At 42.6% G+C, this 18126-nt stretch overlaps 2 protein-coding genes across 8 annotated transcripts in view; one reads left to right on the top strand and one right to left on the bottom strand.

Annotated features, from left to right (window-relative positions):
* The window catches only part of LOC119659037 (5-hydroxytryptamine receptor 1D), a 384779-nt gene that overhangs the window by 165214 nt on the left and 201439 nt on the right, over positions 1-18126 (bottom strand). The window contains exon 3 of one of the 7 annotated variants that reach the window (XM_038066933.1): positions 7097-7198. The exons of the other annotated variants lie outside the window; for them this stretch is intronic. The gene's annotated coding sequence lies outside the window, so the exon portion shown is untranslated. The remainder of the gene's footprint in view (positions 1-7096; positions 7199-18126) is intronic. 7 annotated transcript variants of the gene reach the window in all.
* On the top strand, positions 1293-2391 carry LOC119659040. Its single transcript, XM_038066940.1, has 4 exons — positions 1293-1730; positions 1881-2012; positions 2067-2207; positions 2268-2391. Exons 1-4 carry the CDS (start codon positions 1451-1453, stop codon positions 2306-2308), a joined length of 594 nt encoding a protein of 197 aa, XP_037922868.1. The 5' UTR covers positions 1293-1450; the 3' UTR covers positions 2309-2391.

The raw sequence follows: 18126 nt of genomic DNA, 5'->3' as shown, positions 1-18126 counted from the left end.
CTTGGTCGAGCAATGCCTCTAATTTTTCATCTTCAAAACTTGTTGGCCGTCCAGCGCGCTCTTCGTCTTCCAAGTCAAAATTGCCACTTTTGAACCGTCCAAACCACCTCTGACACGTTCGCTCAGATAGAGCATGGTCACCATAAACTTCCACCAAAATGCGATGACTTTCGGTTGCTTTTTTCTTCATATTGAAATAATGAAGTAGAACTCCCCGCAAAAACACATTATTTGGTACCAAATTGGCCATTTTCGTTGATGAAAAAAGTATTGTTGTTTACACTTCAATTAAATAATTTATACTGACATTTGTGCCTATTGACAGTAGCTTTCCGATGAATGTTTGGAAATGTGGATCAATGGAATAGAAAACAAGCTACGCCATCTATTGTGAAAACCGACAGAACTTATTTGTAGGCCTTTAGTAAAATTGGGAAAAAAACAAATTTTCAAAATCGTTGTATTTTTTAACTTTTTTTGAAGTATCGCATATTGGCATGGGTATATAGAATAAGGGATGCAAAGTTCAACTAAACCAGTAAAGGAGTTTTTCGTGAGTTCTTCCCTCAAACTTTAAAAACATGGTTTCGAGTAAGACGCATTAAAAATTTAGATACTAGATTTTACGTAACATAACTTATGTCAATTCTGATATTATATTTTTACATAATCTCTAGACCTTAGTCGGTTGACTATAAAAATGCAGTATCGAGGATATTTTATAGAAGGGACGATTGAAGTAGCTGCTGTCAGTTAATTTCAAGTTCTATATTTACTGCGGCGCGTTCTATTCTTTACGCTCTAACTTTAGAAATGTGTTGAATTTCAATCTAGAATTTTGATTGTACATTTCCAGTATGTTGTACCTTCAAAAAAAAAAAAAATTTTTAAAATCATCATACTGTACTACTACGCTAACAAGCATTTCAACACAACTAGAATATGGAGCGTCATCGTCGTATCATCTTAACAGCGAAATAATACTCAATCTAAAGAAAATATGATGATTTACTCATCCCATCTTTTAGTCTATCATATCTCTGATAGTAAAAAAAGTGAATTATTGTACAGTAATTAATTAAATCCAGCTGGGAATTCCTCTCACATGTGAAAATCACAAGCTTCTGAACGAGGTGGTTTACATATACCTTCTGGCTGAGTCATTCTGTTCAGAGTGGTAGAAAACGTCAATATTTTATAGATAACACAGACTTTGGGTAAACCCATAACAAAGATTGCTTTGCATAATTAACAAATAAAACAAAATTAATCAAAACATACATATAAGAGCTATAGTATCAGAATTTCGTCTAGCAAAGGTCAACGCCAGACGCTCTGAAGCTAGCAGAAATGTTAATCTTCAGAAACGGTCAGCTTCCAGTACAAACGTTTCGCTAGTGGTCAACAGACATACTAAAGATACTTCGTTTGATACGGTTTAAAGTTGATAATGGTTCTCACGCGAGTTATTTGTCTTACATTTCTTGTAAGCGGACTTTTAAGTGTAGCAGCCATTGCGCATTCCAAAGTGTCATTTCTGAAGCTATCAACATGCCAAGAATTCGACATAGACTCGTCAGAATGTCAGCATTACTTCCCGATTGATGTCTTTAAAAACAACATATCGAGTGAATACAAACTCCATTTAACATTTTATGTAATGACGACCAATGATGCTAATATTGTGCTTACGAATGGGAAGAATCGAGGCACTGTTCGGTACACTGCTGGTAATTGGAACCTTGATATACTAAGTATACCTAGTGCCAAAAGTCTTCATCGATGGTTGAACTGGGTTCCTATGGTCTTATAGATACAAGATAATCGATAGTTTCTTATTTCATAGATGCGATATTTTTAAATCAAGAGTTCTTTTTCAGTTGTTGGTGGTGCAGCTAATACATACTCGTGGCTTAGAAATACGAATGATACCACAGTGGGATTAGACAGTCATAAAACCGGAATACTATCACCTCTTTGGCCAGCTCCCATTGTTGTCCGCCAAAAATATAGTAATAAAGATAAATATCTGAATTCAGATTGATAACGAACTTTTTGTATGTTAGATGGACAGCTATCGGTGGCAATTCCTGGCGTCATAGATCCTCTTCTGAGAGCTGATGCTTCCGATTTGGAAGTGAAATCAGTCTGTCTTTATGCATGGAAAGCTGCAAGTCGATGGTTTTATAATTGCAATGAAGATGCTGGTAAGACATTAAATTAACTTTAAGGGAAATTTATGTTTTCACCATTCCAACTTTTGACAGAGTATACATCGCCAGATGGCTACACATGCGTCAAGATTTAATGATGAAACAGATGAAAGATATCAATATGAAGTGGATGTGAAATGAGAAAATTTTATTTAATAAATATAATCAAATTTGAGTATTAAGTGCTTTAAATATAAAGGACAGTTACCTGCAAACTCCGAGATGCTAGCGTATTCCATTTAGAGAGTATAACGGTACACTAGAAAGTCCTCGTCTGGGCTTATCACTCAGATACTAACTCGAAACTTAGTCGACTAATATCCGGCATCCAGCCTACGATACAAATCAACCTGCTACCAGTGAGATTCAAACCATCATAATACATGCAAATGAACGATGTAAGGCAGAAGAGAATAGGAGAGGCTGATAAGGACTCACCCCTTTCTTGTGAGCAATATTCTGGAAACATTAAACTTGGACAATACTACGAAGGATTGGGGTTCAGAGAAAGAGGGTAAGCAATACTATGAGAGGTTTGAATCAGTAAGTCCTCAAAGCACATTAAAGTGGACAGTAGTGAATCCAGTTAAATATTGTCCCTAGAGTTTGAAGAAAGTAGAAGCCTCAAGTAGCTTTCATACTTGCCAGAGCGGCAATATGGGTTTCGGCGAGCCCGTTCTACGGTCGATGCAGTAGCAAAGGTCGTGGAATTGACTCGAAATGCAATGGCCATGGGCAAATGCTGTGCTCTGGTGACGCTCGACGTCAAAAATGCTTTTAACTCAGCCAACTGGGGCTGGATTAAGGGCGCCTTGGCCAAACTGGGTGTTCCTAGCTACTTGGCTCGGCTCATCGAGAGTTACTTTTCGGACAGACTTCTCTGGTACGAGTCGGACGACGAGCCGAAGGTATTGTATTGGGACCGCTGCTGTGGAACATAATGTACGACGGAGTGCTTGGCCTTCGCGTGCCGGAGGAGACAACGCTGATTGGTTTTGCGGACGACTTGGCGGTAGTTGCAATTGCAAAGCATCCCAAGGACGTGGAGCTTTATGCAAATCAAACCATTCATACCATCAAGTTATGGTTACGAATGGCCAAGCTGGACCTGGCGGACGAAAAGACGGAGGCGGTCCTCATTACCAACCGTAGGAAGAAGAACATGGTTACCATCCAGGTTGGTAATCGTGAGGTCGTCTCAAAATCGGTTGTCAAATACCTGGGGGTGATGATCGATGCCAAGCTGAGTTTCAAGGGACACTTGGATTATGCGCGAGAGAAGGCAGCAAATGCCAGCTCATCCCTTGCAAGGATGATGCCTAGTATAGTCGCAGGCTACTCATCGCGGGAGTGGTGAGGTCGATGCTGCTATACGCGGCCCCTGTCTGGGCGGGAGCGTTGAGCCACGCTGTCAACCGGAGGAAGATATGTTCGGCATACCGGCCAATTGCGCTAAGGGTGTGCAGCGCATTTAGGACGGCGTCGACGGACGCAGTGTGTGTTATCGCAGGAATGATCCCTATAGATCTTCTAGCGAGCGAGGCACACTGGCTCTACGAAAAACGGAAGGCAAACCCAGCCGAGGTGAATGCGAATTTCCGAAAAGCCATCAGGAGAGAGTTGTGTGGCAAGTGGCAACAACGATGGGATAACTCCGACAAGGGCAGGTGGACCCATACATTGATCCCATGCATCGAGAAATGGGTCAACCGAAAGCACGGAGAATTGAATTACCACCTGACACAATTCCTTACGGGACACGGTGGCTATAGGAAGTACTTGCATCGCTTCGAGTTGGACGAGTTTCCCAACTGTCCTGAATGCGGTGCTACACTCGAGGACCCGGAGCACGTTATGTTCCATTGTCCCAGATTTCTGTAGCAGAAAAGGGGGTTGAACAGCATCTTAGGGGCAGACATCGAGCCCTCCAACCTGGTGGAAGAGATGTTGAAGTCGGAGGAAAACTGGATGGCGGTAAATGAGGCAGTAGCCGTGGTGCAGACAAAACTCCTGGAGTTGGATCGAGCTCGGAAGGCGGCGCGACGGAGACGTGACATGGACGAGCGGGTATAGCGATCCAGAACCTCCCCCGCGAAGTAATACTTCACGGTGGTCCCGCGGGGAGGGACGGAAGAGTGGGGGTGGTTTTAGTGGGTGTGAATCCCACACACTGCTGCAACCTGGCGCAGCAACGTCTTTCTAAGATTTCCACCTCCATACATAAAAAAAAAAAAAAATACTTGCCAGGGCGTAATGTATGCACGTAGCGTAGCAGGCCTATCAGTTACGCCTGAAAAGTCCATTCGGGGGCTTTTTCATCTGAAAACATTATACGCACCGGCAAGCCGGATAGCACCATCAATCCAACTCTCACTGGAAGGATTTTTTTGTGAGCATTTATAACAGAATCGCGTTAGCCATGACATCGAAAAACAATTTTTGGCAATGAAAATTGTTTTTCGGCGAAAATTGCTAGTACAGTTCGTTGCGGGAGGTACACAGAAGCATGCTAATCAGCGAACAGTACTGGAGCAAAGACCCAGTCATATGGCATTCCGACTTACTGTGCCTGACTTCGCCTTCGAGCTTAAGGCCTAGGAGATTTCTTTGTTCAGATTGAGTGTTCAGAGATAACGTTTTTCAGCGATTTCGGACTTCTAGGTCGAGGGAATGGCTTTGGCTGGATTTGGTGTTCAGGGATAACGCTTTTCAGTGACTATGTAATACTAAATAGGTTTGGTTCATCCAAAGCTCTATTGAATGCAACCAATAGTCAAACCGAAAATCAAAAGATTGTTAGAACTCTTCCGCTATGCAGGGTGTCTCCTTTAGAATGGTACACATTTATAATGAGGGATAGTATCGCTTATTTAAGGAAAATTGGTCCACAGGGTGGGTGCACTATTTTTTACCGTTACAGAGTTATACCGTTTTTCATTAATAGTATCAAAAAGCTTAACCTTCCCAAAAAAGACACAATTTTCCACTCTTCCACTCTTAGTCTCAGATTTCATACCATATTGAAGTGAATTTGCTCCATACTTTTATAATAATAATAATAATTATCAAGCATGCAGGTTTGCAGGTTCAAAGTACCGTTACAAGGGTACCGTTACAGAGTGCATTAAGTGTCTTAAGGCTTGCCCAAACGAGTTTAGAGTTCACCTGGTTGAACCTAAGTGCCTTGATTGCGCTTGGCTGTCGGTGAGAATAGTAATGTTCTGCCCCCTGTAGTTCATTTGGAGACTGCGGGATGCACATCTGTCCATGTCGTATATTTTTGCCTGCCGCACCCTGTGCTGGAATCAGTTGCTGGTTTAAGCCGTATGTCACAGACACTCTCCCAGTTTGAATTATTACTCCAACGTGATTCAAAATTCTTATTGGAGTGAAACCTCGTGTTATCCCTTGGTTTCTATAATTCGGGGTGCCGTCTAGAAAGAATATCGATCTTCCCTCGAATTAGGCACCAGCCTGCCTCACTGATACTCCCGGCTATCCTCAAGAATGCTCTCCTTGCTTGCATCTGTATGTGCAAATGGAGAGGGGTTAATCCCATGTCCTCATTGCCCCACTAATACACACGCAAGCCAGTCTTTGGAGTTTGTGTAACTCCCTGGCTTGTATGCTGAGTTCATTTTCTTCTCCCCCTATTACCGTCCCCCCATACCGTCCATAAGCATTGTCATGTAGCTTTATGGCTCCCAAGTGATCAAGCTTACGTTTCCCAGTGAATGGTACTATGGTGGTTTTGGATGAATTGATACGCAGTCTCGCCTTCCTGCATCCTAGTAACCCTGAATCCAGTTTGGGTTCCATCATATAGGGTATCCTCATATTTGCTCCTACAGATTGAAGCAATCTCGTCCGCGTAACCTTGGATTTTTATTCCAGTATTTTTTAGCTCGTCCAGGAGTTCGTCCACCCGCATACTCCACATAAACGACGATAGAACTTCGCGTTCCGTGGACAATCCGTACCTCTCTAACGTTTGACCCATCCGGAAAGCCAAGGTGTTTCCCATTTCCTCCTGGATCTTATATGGCTGTATGCGATGTGTTATCGAATAATCGTTCGATATCCGAAAACACACACAGGACTGGCATCCCGTAATACATCCGACATCTGATACAGAGCAGTTTCAGTTGACCGTCTTGCCCGGAAAGCATTTTGACGCTGATGTAGGGGATTACTCTAATGTGTAATTCTAATATAGTTGTCTATGACCTTCTCCACCGTTCTGAGTGTTGGTATGAAAGATTGAAGGTGAAAAAGATCCCTTTTACCCGCTTTCGGAATAGAGACTTCCACTTTTGCTCGCCTCCATGCACTTGGTGTATATCCCGGACTATGTTGCCCCCTACCACCCTTAGAAGCGACTCTAAGATGATTTCTAGACCTCTCTGGATTAGTGCTGGGAAAATGCCATCTACTCTGGATGATTTCAGTGATTTAAAAGTTCCCACTGCTCACCTTACCCTAGCTTTCGAGTCTACCTCTGTTGCTAGTTTTCAGTTCCCTTTTCTTCCCCTTTTATTCGTTGTTGGGTTTTCAGGCAGAATGCTGTTGCCTTTCACCTTGTGGTAAGACCCCGGGAAATAAGTTCTGAGAAGCGGGTGTACTCTGTACTCCTGATTCTCGGTAAATGTTCCATCCACCTTCTTCAGAGAGATAATATTGCCCCGTATTTGCCTCTAGCCTTGTATAGCCTGGATCCTTCTGTAGTTTGTTCGATGCCTTCGCAGAATTCCCTGAAGTTGTTCCGCAGTCGATGTACCTTAGCCAGTCTCCAGTTTGTTTCACCCGATTAAAGAATTTTCGTTTATCTGTTCTCATTGTGGGCAGCGTTCTATTCCACCAGAGTACATCGCTTGTTGACTTACCTGCTTTAGCCGGACAGCTGACATTATGTGCGTCAATTACTACTTCTTTGAGGTTCTCCATCGAGGTTATTTATGAGCTTATTGTTCACGGTGAGTTAAGGCCTGAAAAAATAGGAACATTACGGGGAGAATATCCTTCAAATGATCAACGAAATTCTAGGGTCTGATAAATATTATTGCTGTAAATAAGACGTATCACTCTCCGTTCAATTCCCAACATTACTGATTTTCTATTGTCTGCACTACTTAAAATATAGATCAGCACCTCAATAACATATATGTTGTCTTAACACTTGAAAAGAAACCAAAAAGTCATCTATCACTTTTTTCTTTATACTAAAAAATGAACCTTATGTCTGCCTGCTTTGACTGTGGGCTGTCTACTCCTAAATCATGCCTCATTCCCTCATATTTCTTCCCTACCTAATCAAAACTTCACCGAATAAAGTAGCATGACTTTACGATTACACTCTCTCGATTGTCGTCGCATTGTGACAACTCTGAACGTAGCGCATTAATAATCATTTGCTTGCCCTTTGACATCGATTTACGAACGTGAAAGCTTTTTTCTAAATCAGAACCCTAAGATGTCAACGCACAAATATTCATAAAATTGATAACATAAGTACACCTTCGTATACAAAATAATTACGGAAGGGGGGGGGGTTTTACTTTGCTATGTCACCGGACAATCAAATAAATTTGATGTCTAACTGATTTTGAATTATCTAAATTGGTTTCCAATAGATAAAAGGTTAGATAACTTCAGGGAGGGAATATATAGCTTTCCTAATCCAACAATGAATTTACTTTCAAATGTGGAAACCAGTAAAGAAATTGCCATTTCACGGGGTGACGGAAAAACTAATGCCAATTAAAAATGAAAAGTGTCCTTGTTGCAACGGACCACTTTTCGGTCAACTAATGAACATTTCAAAATATGCCTAACTATTCCTTCCAGCTCTCGCCAGAAATCAACTCCTTATACAAACACTAGGCGAAGATGGTTTTACGGTTTCTTACCAGGGCAGAGGCAAGCTTGGCCAGAGCTGAACATATTTCGTTTAAGGATTGAGTGATCCTCACTCCGACACCAAGTTGTTGAGTAATGTCCTTAAGATTTGACTGGGAAAAAGAGCGCTGATGTACAGTATGGTCAGCAATACAAATATTTTCTACAAGAGAAACTTATCCATTAAACGCTAATGAGTTCCTCCGCTGTTATCTGAATCATCCTCCAGTGAAGATTTCCATTTGAATTATGCCAAACAAAAGTATTCGAGATATTCACGGGGATATTCCTAAGCCCGCTCCTTACCACAGGCCTAGCAACATCCGACAATATGCCGGTGATCCCATAATTTGTACATCCACGAAGGACATAGTCTGCGAGCAAGTTCGTCTGAGTTCTTATTTGGACGAGTTTTACCGATACTTTACCAAGTGGAAACTACCTCCAAATCCTTAAAAATGGCAAACGATTATCTTCTGCGGGAATAGAATGAGGATGACTCCGAAAATGTCTTCAGCGCCAAAAACCTGTCTCTCAATATCAATTCAACTCCCATTCCTGCTGTTAAACAAGTCGTCTATCTAGGCGTCACCATCACCTCCAACTTATCCAATATACCTCACGTTAACAAGGTATTAAACCATCCAAACCGCGCCTTCAAATCATTAGACCCCATCCTTCGATAAACCCACTCCACAAAAGGTCAATGTGTTCTGTGATAAACAGTTAATTAGACTTTTGATCACTTTGGGCTTCATTTTCTGGACTGATATCTTGTTTAGACATATGGAGAGGCTACGCCTTAAGGAAAGATAAATTCTTCCAATAACAGTGATAACCGACTATTCGACAGAGAAGGCAGAGTAGACCTCTACACCGGTCGCTATTTCCATTCTCAATATGTACCTCCACCCAAATAAAACGTCTCCGGCTGTATCTAATCCACTTCCCTTCCTATTCCCAATCCCTTCGCTCCTGTTTGAGCCTACCTTCTTAACCCTCCACCCAAATAAACCATCTACAACGATTGGAGGTTTTTTGGAGTCATTTTAGCCCATTTTGAACAGAGCATCGTCACCCATTCCTTTCAACGCCCTAGTGGATTTAGGGGAAACAAATTTCCAGAAGAACCCGAGCTGAAAGATAAGACCGCGTGCTGTTAGTATGATGTGGCGTAAAAATAGGGTGATGGCCACATAACTGGGTGTCAGACTGAACCTAAATGAAACAGAGTTTTTGAAGATCGAGCTTAATGAAACAGACACTAACATTGTGTCCAATCCAGAACTGAGCAATTTAAGTATTTGGGACTAATTCTGTCAGTTATGCTTCTAACATTAGCGACCCGAATGAAATGGCATGGCTTTTTGTGATCGGCGTGAAAACGAACATCTCAAATCCAAAATGTGCCGAAGTGTTGTCCACCCTGCCGCGCTCTATGGTTCTGAGTGCTTGCTGACTATAAAAAACAATAAACGTCGCCTCGCGGTAATGGAGACGAATATAACAGTGGCGCAACCTGCTATGATCACGTCCGAAATGAGGATATCTATTTATTTATTTATTTATTTAATGAGGACAATACACAGAAGGCAAATTTCTTATTACATATTGTCTTCAGAGGGAGGAGCAAGTAAATGACATATTTTGCGCTTAAAGCTAGAGAGGGACATAGAGTCAAATGAACCAAGCTGTAGGGCATTGTACGACCGGCAAAACCTCGGGATCGGAGAGTGAAAGTAAATCTCGAGCTCGGCGAAGGGCACATAAAAAATGTCCGCATTACGTGTGTCACGAGACGAGGCGATACGGAGAGTAATATCCGAGTTGGCGGAGCAGTCCATCAGACCATTGCAGAGTTTGAAAAGAGTATACATATCAAGGAAGATACGGCGTTGCTGTAGGGAGGGGAGATTGAAGGTGCGGAGTCGTGACGGATAATCAACCCGTGGAAGGTTCTTTTTGTAATAGAGGGTCCGGGTGAATTTGCGTTGTACAGCTTCAAGAGCGCGGCCGTCACGGATGCGGTAGGGGGACCAGACTACAGAGCAGTATTCAAGGATGTTTTTGACAAGGGAATTGAAGAGTGTTAGGGAGGGCTGGATTGAGATAAAGTCGGACGAGGAACGTAGGATAAAACCAGACATTTTGGAAGCTCTATTGATGATGTCAACGAAGTGGGAATTGAAACGAAGTTTATCTTCGAATATTACACCCAGGTCTTTGAAGGAGGTCAGTAGTGAAAGGGGTTGACCACTGAGAGAATAGGAAAAGGATGATGGGGAGGGTTTCAGGGAATAGCGCATCCAGTGGCATTTGTTGACATTCAGTGTTAGCTTGTTGACCGAACACCAATGGGCTAAATTATCAAGGTTGGATTGTAAGAGAGCACAGTCCAATGGAGAGGAAACAGAGGCAAACAATTTAAGGTCGTCTGCGTAAAGCAAATACGGACAGGTGAGGATGGAGGCGAGGTCATTGATAAAAAACAGGAAGAGTAGCGGGCCAAGTATAGAGCCTTGGGGAACACCAGAGGAAGGAGAGAAGGAACGAGATGAGTGACCATGAAAAGAAACTTTGCATGAACGGTATGAGAGATAGGAGGAAAGCCAGGAGATGACTGAGGGAGGGAACTCTAGCGAAGAAAGTTTAGAGAGGAGAATGTTATGGTCAACGGTGTCAAAGGCTTTGGAGAAATCAGTATAAACAGCATGTACCTCCTGCCGTGAATTCAGGCGTTTAGCAATAAAGTTGGTAAAGACCAGAAGATTTGAAGCCGTTGATCTATGTTTCACGAAACCATGCTGCTCTTTGACAATGAGGTGACCGAAGTGCGCGGTCAACCAGTCGTTGACGTATCTTTCTAGGATTTTGGAGCAAGAGGAGAGAAGGGAAATGGGGCGGTAGTTCACAGCAAGGGAAGGGTCTCCTCTCTTGAGGATAGGAATGATAAGGGCCTCTTTCCAGAGACGGGGAAAGTAGCATTCGTCTAGACTTTTGTTGTAGATTATACACAGGGGGAGGGAAATGTGTTTTCTACAGTTAAGGAGGAAGAGATTAGGAAGCCCATCGGGGCCAGGTTCGACATTGGGGTCAAGGTTACCAATGAGGAACTCAACCAAGGAAGGCGTAAGGAGAGGAATGGCTAGTGATTCGAAGGAGTCTGTGGTTATGAAAGGTGTAGAGGGTGAAGGGCTCGAGGGAGAAAACACTGAAGAGAAGTAGGTGCAGAGAAGGTCGCAGGATTGTTGTGGGGAGCTGGCAGTGGAGTCAGCGAAGCTGATAGAAGAAGGGACAGATTGAGTTGGATTACGAGAGTTGCGAGCGTGAGACCAAAAGGGTTTTAAGTTACCGCGGGCAAGGGCGGCTTCGACGCTCAATAGGTACCTTTTACGCGCTTTTCTGACCATTAACTTCACAGTAGATCGTATAGCTTTAAAGTGAGCAAGGTCGGCGTCATTTTTAGAAGCCCGAAAATTCTTCCTCGATGTATGTTTCAAGCGAATGTTAAAATGAAGTTCCGTTGTGAACCAAGTTGGGAAAGAACGTAGGCAGGGAGGGGAAGAAGGGACATAACAGGAGAGGAGATCAGAGAGGATATTGTAGAAGGTGTTAAGAGCTTGATCACACGATGAATTGCTTAATATATGTACCCAGTTGAAAGACGCTAAAGCTGAGTTCAGACCGTCAAAATTGGCTTTGCGGAAGTTGAACTTAGTGGGTTTACGCTTGGTTTTGGGTTTTGAACGAGGGAGCTCCGCTTCAAATTCAACCGCGGGATGGTGAGCGTCGGTTTTTACATACGGGGATGTGCCAGGAAATAAAGAGAGGTGGCGCTCGGGGAGGTTGGAAAGGAAGAGATCGAGAGTGCGGCCCAAGGATTTTTTGGTGGTGTTGAAATTCAGGGCAGAGCAAGTATACATAAAGGAAGAAAGTGGGAGGGAAGAATGGGAGAGGTTGTTGGAAGGAATTGGAAGACTAGGATGATTAGGCCAGTTGAGCATGGGGAGGTTGAAATCTCCACAAAGGAAGAAAGGGAGGGAGGGGAATCTGACGGTAAGGAGTTCAGACAAACTGTCAAACAATTCTTCATACAGGTGAGAAGGGCTAGTACAGGGGACATATACACAAGAAACAATGAACTGGAGGAAGTTGGGCGGGGAGACACGAAGAGCAACACAATCAAAAGGAAAGCCAGAGGAGGAGAAGACGAGTTCAGCGGGAAGTGAATCTTTTATAGCAATTAGGACTCCACCGCCAGTGGACTTACGAGAAGCATCCCGGTCCCTGTCACAACGGAAAGTGGAGTACCCTTCGGGGAGCTCGGAGTATAATATCCACGATCGATATCGGGTTACACCGATCGTGGAAAAACTGCAAGAAGATGATTGGTCTGAGCAATAATGGCTTCAAACTCTGGATGGTGATTTGAAAGCCCCGCGACTCCATTCATGAGCGAGGAGAATGTAGCAACCGATCATGGTGAACCGACCCCGTTTTTTAACTGGACAAAAGCTAAAGAAGAAGAAGAAGGTGTACATTAAGAAGGGGTCTATTATAATGTTGACGAAGCCCAATTCTCTTTGATTTGGGAACCCTTTTTCCTTTGTCTTTCTACTACTAACTCCCAGGAAGACTCACCTCTAACAATGAGCATTTCCGTATTCCTATTCTTGAAAATTTTACCCAATAGGCCACGCCTCACCAAAATGAAATGTCGATTTACCACAATTCTCCTTAAAGTTCGGATTGAACTTAAAAATTGTAATTTTCGTAAATGACGCTAGAGTAATCGAAGCATCGAAGGGGCGACCTTCCCTCACTGGATAAGAAGGAACCAAACAAACACGTGCCAAACTTTTAAAGAGACCTTCCTCTTTTGTAATTAGTGATGGAATAGACTTGGCGAGTAAAAATTTTATTGTAAGGCCAACCGTACTTCTATCATTGCTGAGATTCTTTGGCAGCGATCAAAAGCACTTAAGGACGGGAAAGGAATTAGAGTGGGAAGGTGGATTGTGACCGGTGTGAGCCGCTATCTTTCAAGGAATTAGACCGCAAGTCTAGCCAGGACAGCGTAAATGTGTGGTGTGACTTGATTCTCCTTGAGGCACAGCCTCTCCGTCTAATAAGGAGAAATGTCGGTCCAGAAGATAAAGCCGAAAGTGATTAAAGGTCGGATTAACTGCTGGATTAACTGATATGAGAAATGTTGGATAGGATTAAGTTTATAGTGACGCCAAGGTATATCCCTTGGTTCACTGTGGCGATGGGCGATGTGTGGATTTTTAAGGGCAGGTTTTTTGATATCACCAACCATAGTCGGAATCATCACAGTTTTCCCTTCATTTCTGTAGGTTCAGGACTAGTTTCCATTCAGTGAAGTCGATAGAGCTCATCTAAATTCAGCCGAGCCCCGCCGCATATTATGCCCCTCATGGTGGAGTGGCAGATAAGGTTATCGGCATATTGGAGAATCTTGATAGGATTGGATGTGGAAGTAGGTTTCGGGATATCCGGGGTAAAAAGTGAGAAAAGGATTACGGAGAGGACTGACCCTTCTGGGGTTTCAGCTGGATTGGTGTAAGGGAATGATAGTTTGGGATTGTCGCCCTTCAAGAAAGTTAAATATTAGTTTACAGGGATGTCGATGAAAGTATAATATGCTTTTTAGCTTATAAACGAATCCGTATTGCCATACGAAGTCAAAAGCCTTCCTTACGCCAAGGAGGCAGACTATTGTGCATGTGTTTGAATCTAGCTCAATGTTGGTGAGGCAGTTATGGAGGTGATTATACAGGGTAAAAATCCTTTCGCGGATGGAGATGTCGTTGTTAAGGAAGGAGTACTGCGGTGAATATATGTTCCTAAATTGTCTCTGCCGTAGGGTTTTTTTGTAATGGATGTCTTGAAGGATATCGTCCGGTAGGAGATAAAGTGACGAAAGTTGAGGGAGCGTGTTGGTACGAATTCGTCACATACTATCTGAATCGTACTATCAATGGTATCGGTAGAAACTCCCTGATTTAGAGGGAGTTCTACCTGGGATAGCCTGTCTTTGAAAGATTGGTTTATGAGCCGCTAGTTGGGGTTCCTGAAGTCCGAAGCTATTAGCGGCGGTGGGCAAATGGCCTAATCGAGAAGTTGGATGTCGAGAATGATGGTACCGTGGTCACTGACACCAGGAATTGTTTCAAGGCAAGGGGCGGTGTTTGGATTAGGACGTACGCTGATGTTGCTGCTTATCAGCAAGTGGTCAAGGTATAAGTAGCTATTTCCTATATTGCATGTAGGGAGTGCCGGCCTAAAATGGAAGATATTACAAGCAGTGGGACATGTGGTCAACCAGCGGAGTAGTTTGCGACCATTAGGAGGTGCGTCTGGCGTTTATATCGCTTGTTAAAATCAAAGGCCACGATTTGCAAATCGGGCGAGGTTGATTTATGCAAAAGGAGTTGATAGTGGATAGGTCGTTCGGATCAAAAAGTTGATTGGAACATTAGTGGGAAACAACGTATACGAAACGGAAGTTGGTTTCAATTGAGATAATGGCAACCTCTTGATATTTAAGGGCGTTGGCAGGAAGAAAAAGCTATGTAGCAAGGAATTTGTCGGAGACCAATATTGCCTCCAGCAAGATATGAGGAGGTTTGGCTAGGATGATGTCTGACTGTGCGGAATAAGTTGAAACTCAGGAAGCTGGGTTTGTATCTATGGTGCAAGCTGGTTTCACATAGGAGTACTATTTGGGGATTATATTTGCTTAGGAACAATTCCAGCTCATGCCTTCGAACTAGACTTACTCTAGAGTTGATGTTTAACTCAATAAACCTAACATCCATGATTTGATGCCATAAACTTGATCATTGTGTTCAAGAGTTCGGAGTTCGGAGATCCGGAATGGCTTGGTTAGAAGGTAAATGTGAGGTCATGTGGTCTGGGTTACTGCTGCGCAATGCGTCAGCGAAAGACAAGTAAGGCCGAGTGAAAGAAAGGCGTTGAAATCACGTGGGAGGGATTGGGTTGGTCCGGGAAGGAGGGACTCTTTCACCTGCATTCCTCTTCACCATCACTTTGCCATAGTTAGGGCACCTGTGGTAGTTGGCGAGGTGGTCGCTTGCCCCACAGTTTCAACTTTCCAACTTTCTTCCGGTCTTGGGACACTCACCTGGTCATGTGTACCGTCACATTTGACAGTTCGGTGGCACATGGCCGACTCGCTGGCAGTTTTTCTGCTGCTGAATCTGTTTGTTAATAATCCACTCGAAGCGGATTAAAGTGCGATTTATCATTTTGCGCCATCTTGAAGGAGGCGTCAAAGGTGACTAGCAACAAGTCGAATTTACAGCCAGAATAGGGCACGCTTTCGAATGTCTAGGAAGGAGGAACTGATTATTTTAAGCTGAATGTTTATTGATTTCTCACAGTTTTATATGACTGATTAGTGGTAATACCACAACCGTGATGTTACTATTTTCAGGTTCTATTCCAAACCTACTTCTCATATAAATTAAGAAAGTGGCTTGCTATTCACTACTTCCAATACCCTGCGTGGTCGTTTTGAAGAATTTTCCGACTGTGTTTGAACCCTTTTAACAGGCAATTTTATATTGGTCATAGTTTATCGACGAGCTCATTCTGAAAGCACTTTATCTCCGTATAATTAATGCTTTCTACGTCGTCCTTGAACATTTCATAACTTTTAATTAGTTAATTCTTTCCCAGCATAAAGTAAACATGTATTTTAATTTGCTCAGGCGCTCTGTTGACTTCTAATCATGAAAGTTCAATTAAAGTCGATCACCACTGAAAAGCGGGTACGTATTTTCATATTTATATATTCTGGTGTATGTACTTTTCCTTTACTATTTCTACTGAAGTCGATTTTCCACGATTCTATCTGGGCCGCTCAAGGATTTACTGGAACTAATTTCCTTCTGACTTTATTGTGTTCCAGTCTAAATTTGAACGTTCATACAATGGCGTTATTGATTGGTTGCCACTTTAACTCTTTTCCCTACAGTGGCGTGTTTGGAAAATACCCATAGGTCAATAGGTCGTAAGTAATTATGCAAGACAGCGATTTTTTCAATTTCCCGAATCCATTTCACTGACAACTATTCTAGGGCAAAGTCCCGAACGTAGGAAGGTACATAGCGTTGTCGTACTTGTGGAGCTTCATCATTTCCTGAGTCGACTCAGGGTTTAAAATTTATGTTTTTCAGTCATAAAAGGAATTCTTTGATGTCCTGGAGTAGACAGGGCAAATATAAAAGATGTGCGGGGCAGATAGAAAGCCAGACGAATATTCGTATCGATGAAGACTGTGAAGGTTCCGGGGGAGTAGAATTCATTAGTTCATAAGGGCAATAATAATAAGAACAAACCCATGGAAAAATAGTTGAAATGACGCGAAGTATTGCTGACACTCACTTCCAGAAGTACGGGCATGAGTGCAAAGGTACCCCTTGATAATTATTTCGTGTTTCATTTTATGTTAGTAACAAGCATACACTGGATTATGATGAACATAAAATTCATAACGTTATAAAAATTTACGCGAATATAAAGCTTCAAATAATAAAAAACCTACACTTCCCAGGTTATTGACAACAAAGGCAATTATCCCTTAGGTTGTATAAAACAACTCAAAGGATGGTTCTAAGATATACAGGGTACAATTTAACCTGAAGCACTTACGAGTAAGTGGGGCTGACATAAGACATAACTTTGCTTTGCATGTAAGGAAGGAAACAGGTGGAGATAGGATACTCTGGGCCAAGAATTATTTACCAATATGCAAAGAAAAGGCCAAGATAAGATACAATTTAGTAGGCACAGTTTGTTAAAAATAATATCAAATAAGGTCTAGACAGTTTAGTCGTTAGGCTGTCGCAGCGGAACGGTCGCGGTTCAAGTCTCACTGATGATATAAACATTTATATGACCACTGGATATCTGATACCAGCCGACTCGGCTGTGAATGAGTACCTGAGGCGAATCGGGGTAATAATCTCGAGTGTCGCGCGAACGATTATTATAATCAATTACAAATTAAGGTGAAAAAATACAACCCAAAATTAGATGCGAAAATTACCTTACTTCCTCAAGTCAGAATTCATAAAAAATTCATCATAATCAATGATTACATTGTAGGGTAAGGGAACATCGACCTTACATCTAAACTTGACCGGTTCCTATATTTCAGAATGCAAACCTAATGGTTGGTCTGAATAAAGTGAATGAGGATGCTTTTTTTTTGCAGAGACTAGCAGAACCGGGGACCGGCTGATTGGAAGAACAGCTGAAGAACTGGACCGGGGTCGTGAATCTACAGTCAGTCTCGAACAATGAAGCGGTATCGTCAGAAAAAGTGCGTGCATGTGTGGACGTTCTACGAAAAGAAGCAGAAACTTCTGATTACCTACAAGGATTCCAACTTACCTAGTCATTGATTTTTGGAACCTTTGTAGAACCATATAATGCCACATTGTCCGTACATCAATCTTCGACCCAGGCTCTAGAAAAATATTGTCAGTCCGCGTATAGAATTTACATCTACTCCTGCATCTTTTGGTTTGACGTTGTTGCGGACTTCTCGAAGAACTTTCACGAAAGATATCCCTTCGTTCGGCTTAATAAGAATGGCCTCTGATCGTGATTTACCCCTTCAATTTTGCTTTGACGCTGATGTTGCCGTAGTAGTGGACTTCGACATTGCTACAGTGGAGCCACTGCTGTCGCTATTCAACTTTAGGGGTTTGTTGCCGAATTTTCTCCTGTTTTCCGCGGCTCCTCTTTGGTTGTCATCCAGAAGTTTCGCTGAAGTGCAATAAAGTCGAGCAGCTCTTCCATCTCCATCATGCCATTTTTTATATCCATGTTTAGCTGGACGATGGTAGCAGTTTTCATTTTCCATAAGACCACCCCGCGCTTCTAGAGTAACATTTCTTCCTCTACTTTTGCCTTTATGATGAGCTCCACCCTCTCTGGTGACTTGCATTTCCGCCTAGTTAGG

The sequence above is a fragment of the Hermetia illucens genome, chromosome 6, assembly GCF_905115235.1.
Source record: "Hermetia illucens chromosome 6, iHerIll2.2.curated.20191125, whole genome shotgun sequence".
NCBI lineage: Eukaryota > Metazoa > Arthropoda > Insecta > Diptera > Stratiomyidae > Hermetia > Hermetia illucens.
The sequence above is the reverse complement of the archived record's forward strand: the minus strand, read 5'-3'. Positions and strand labels throughout refer to the sequence as shown.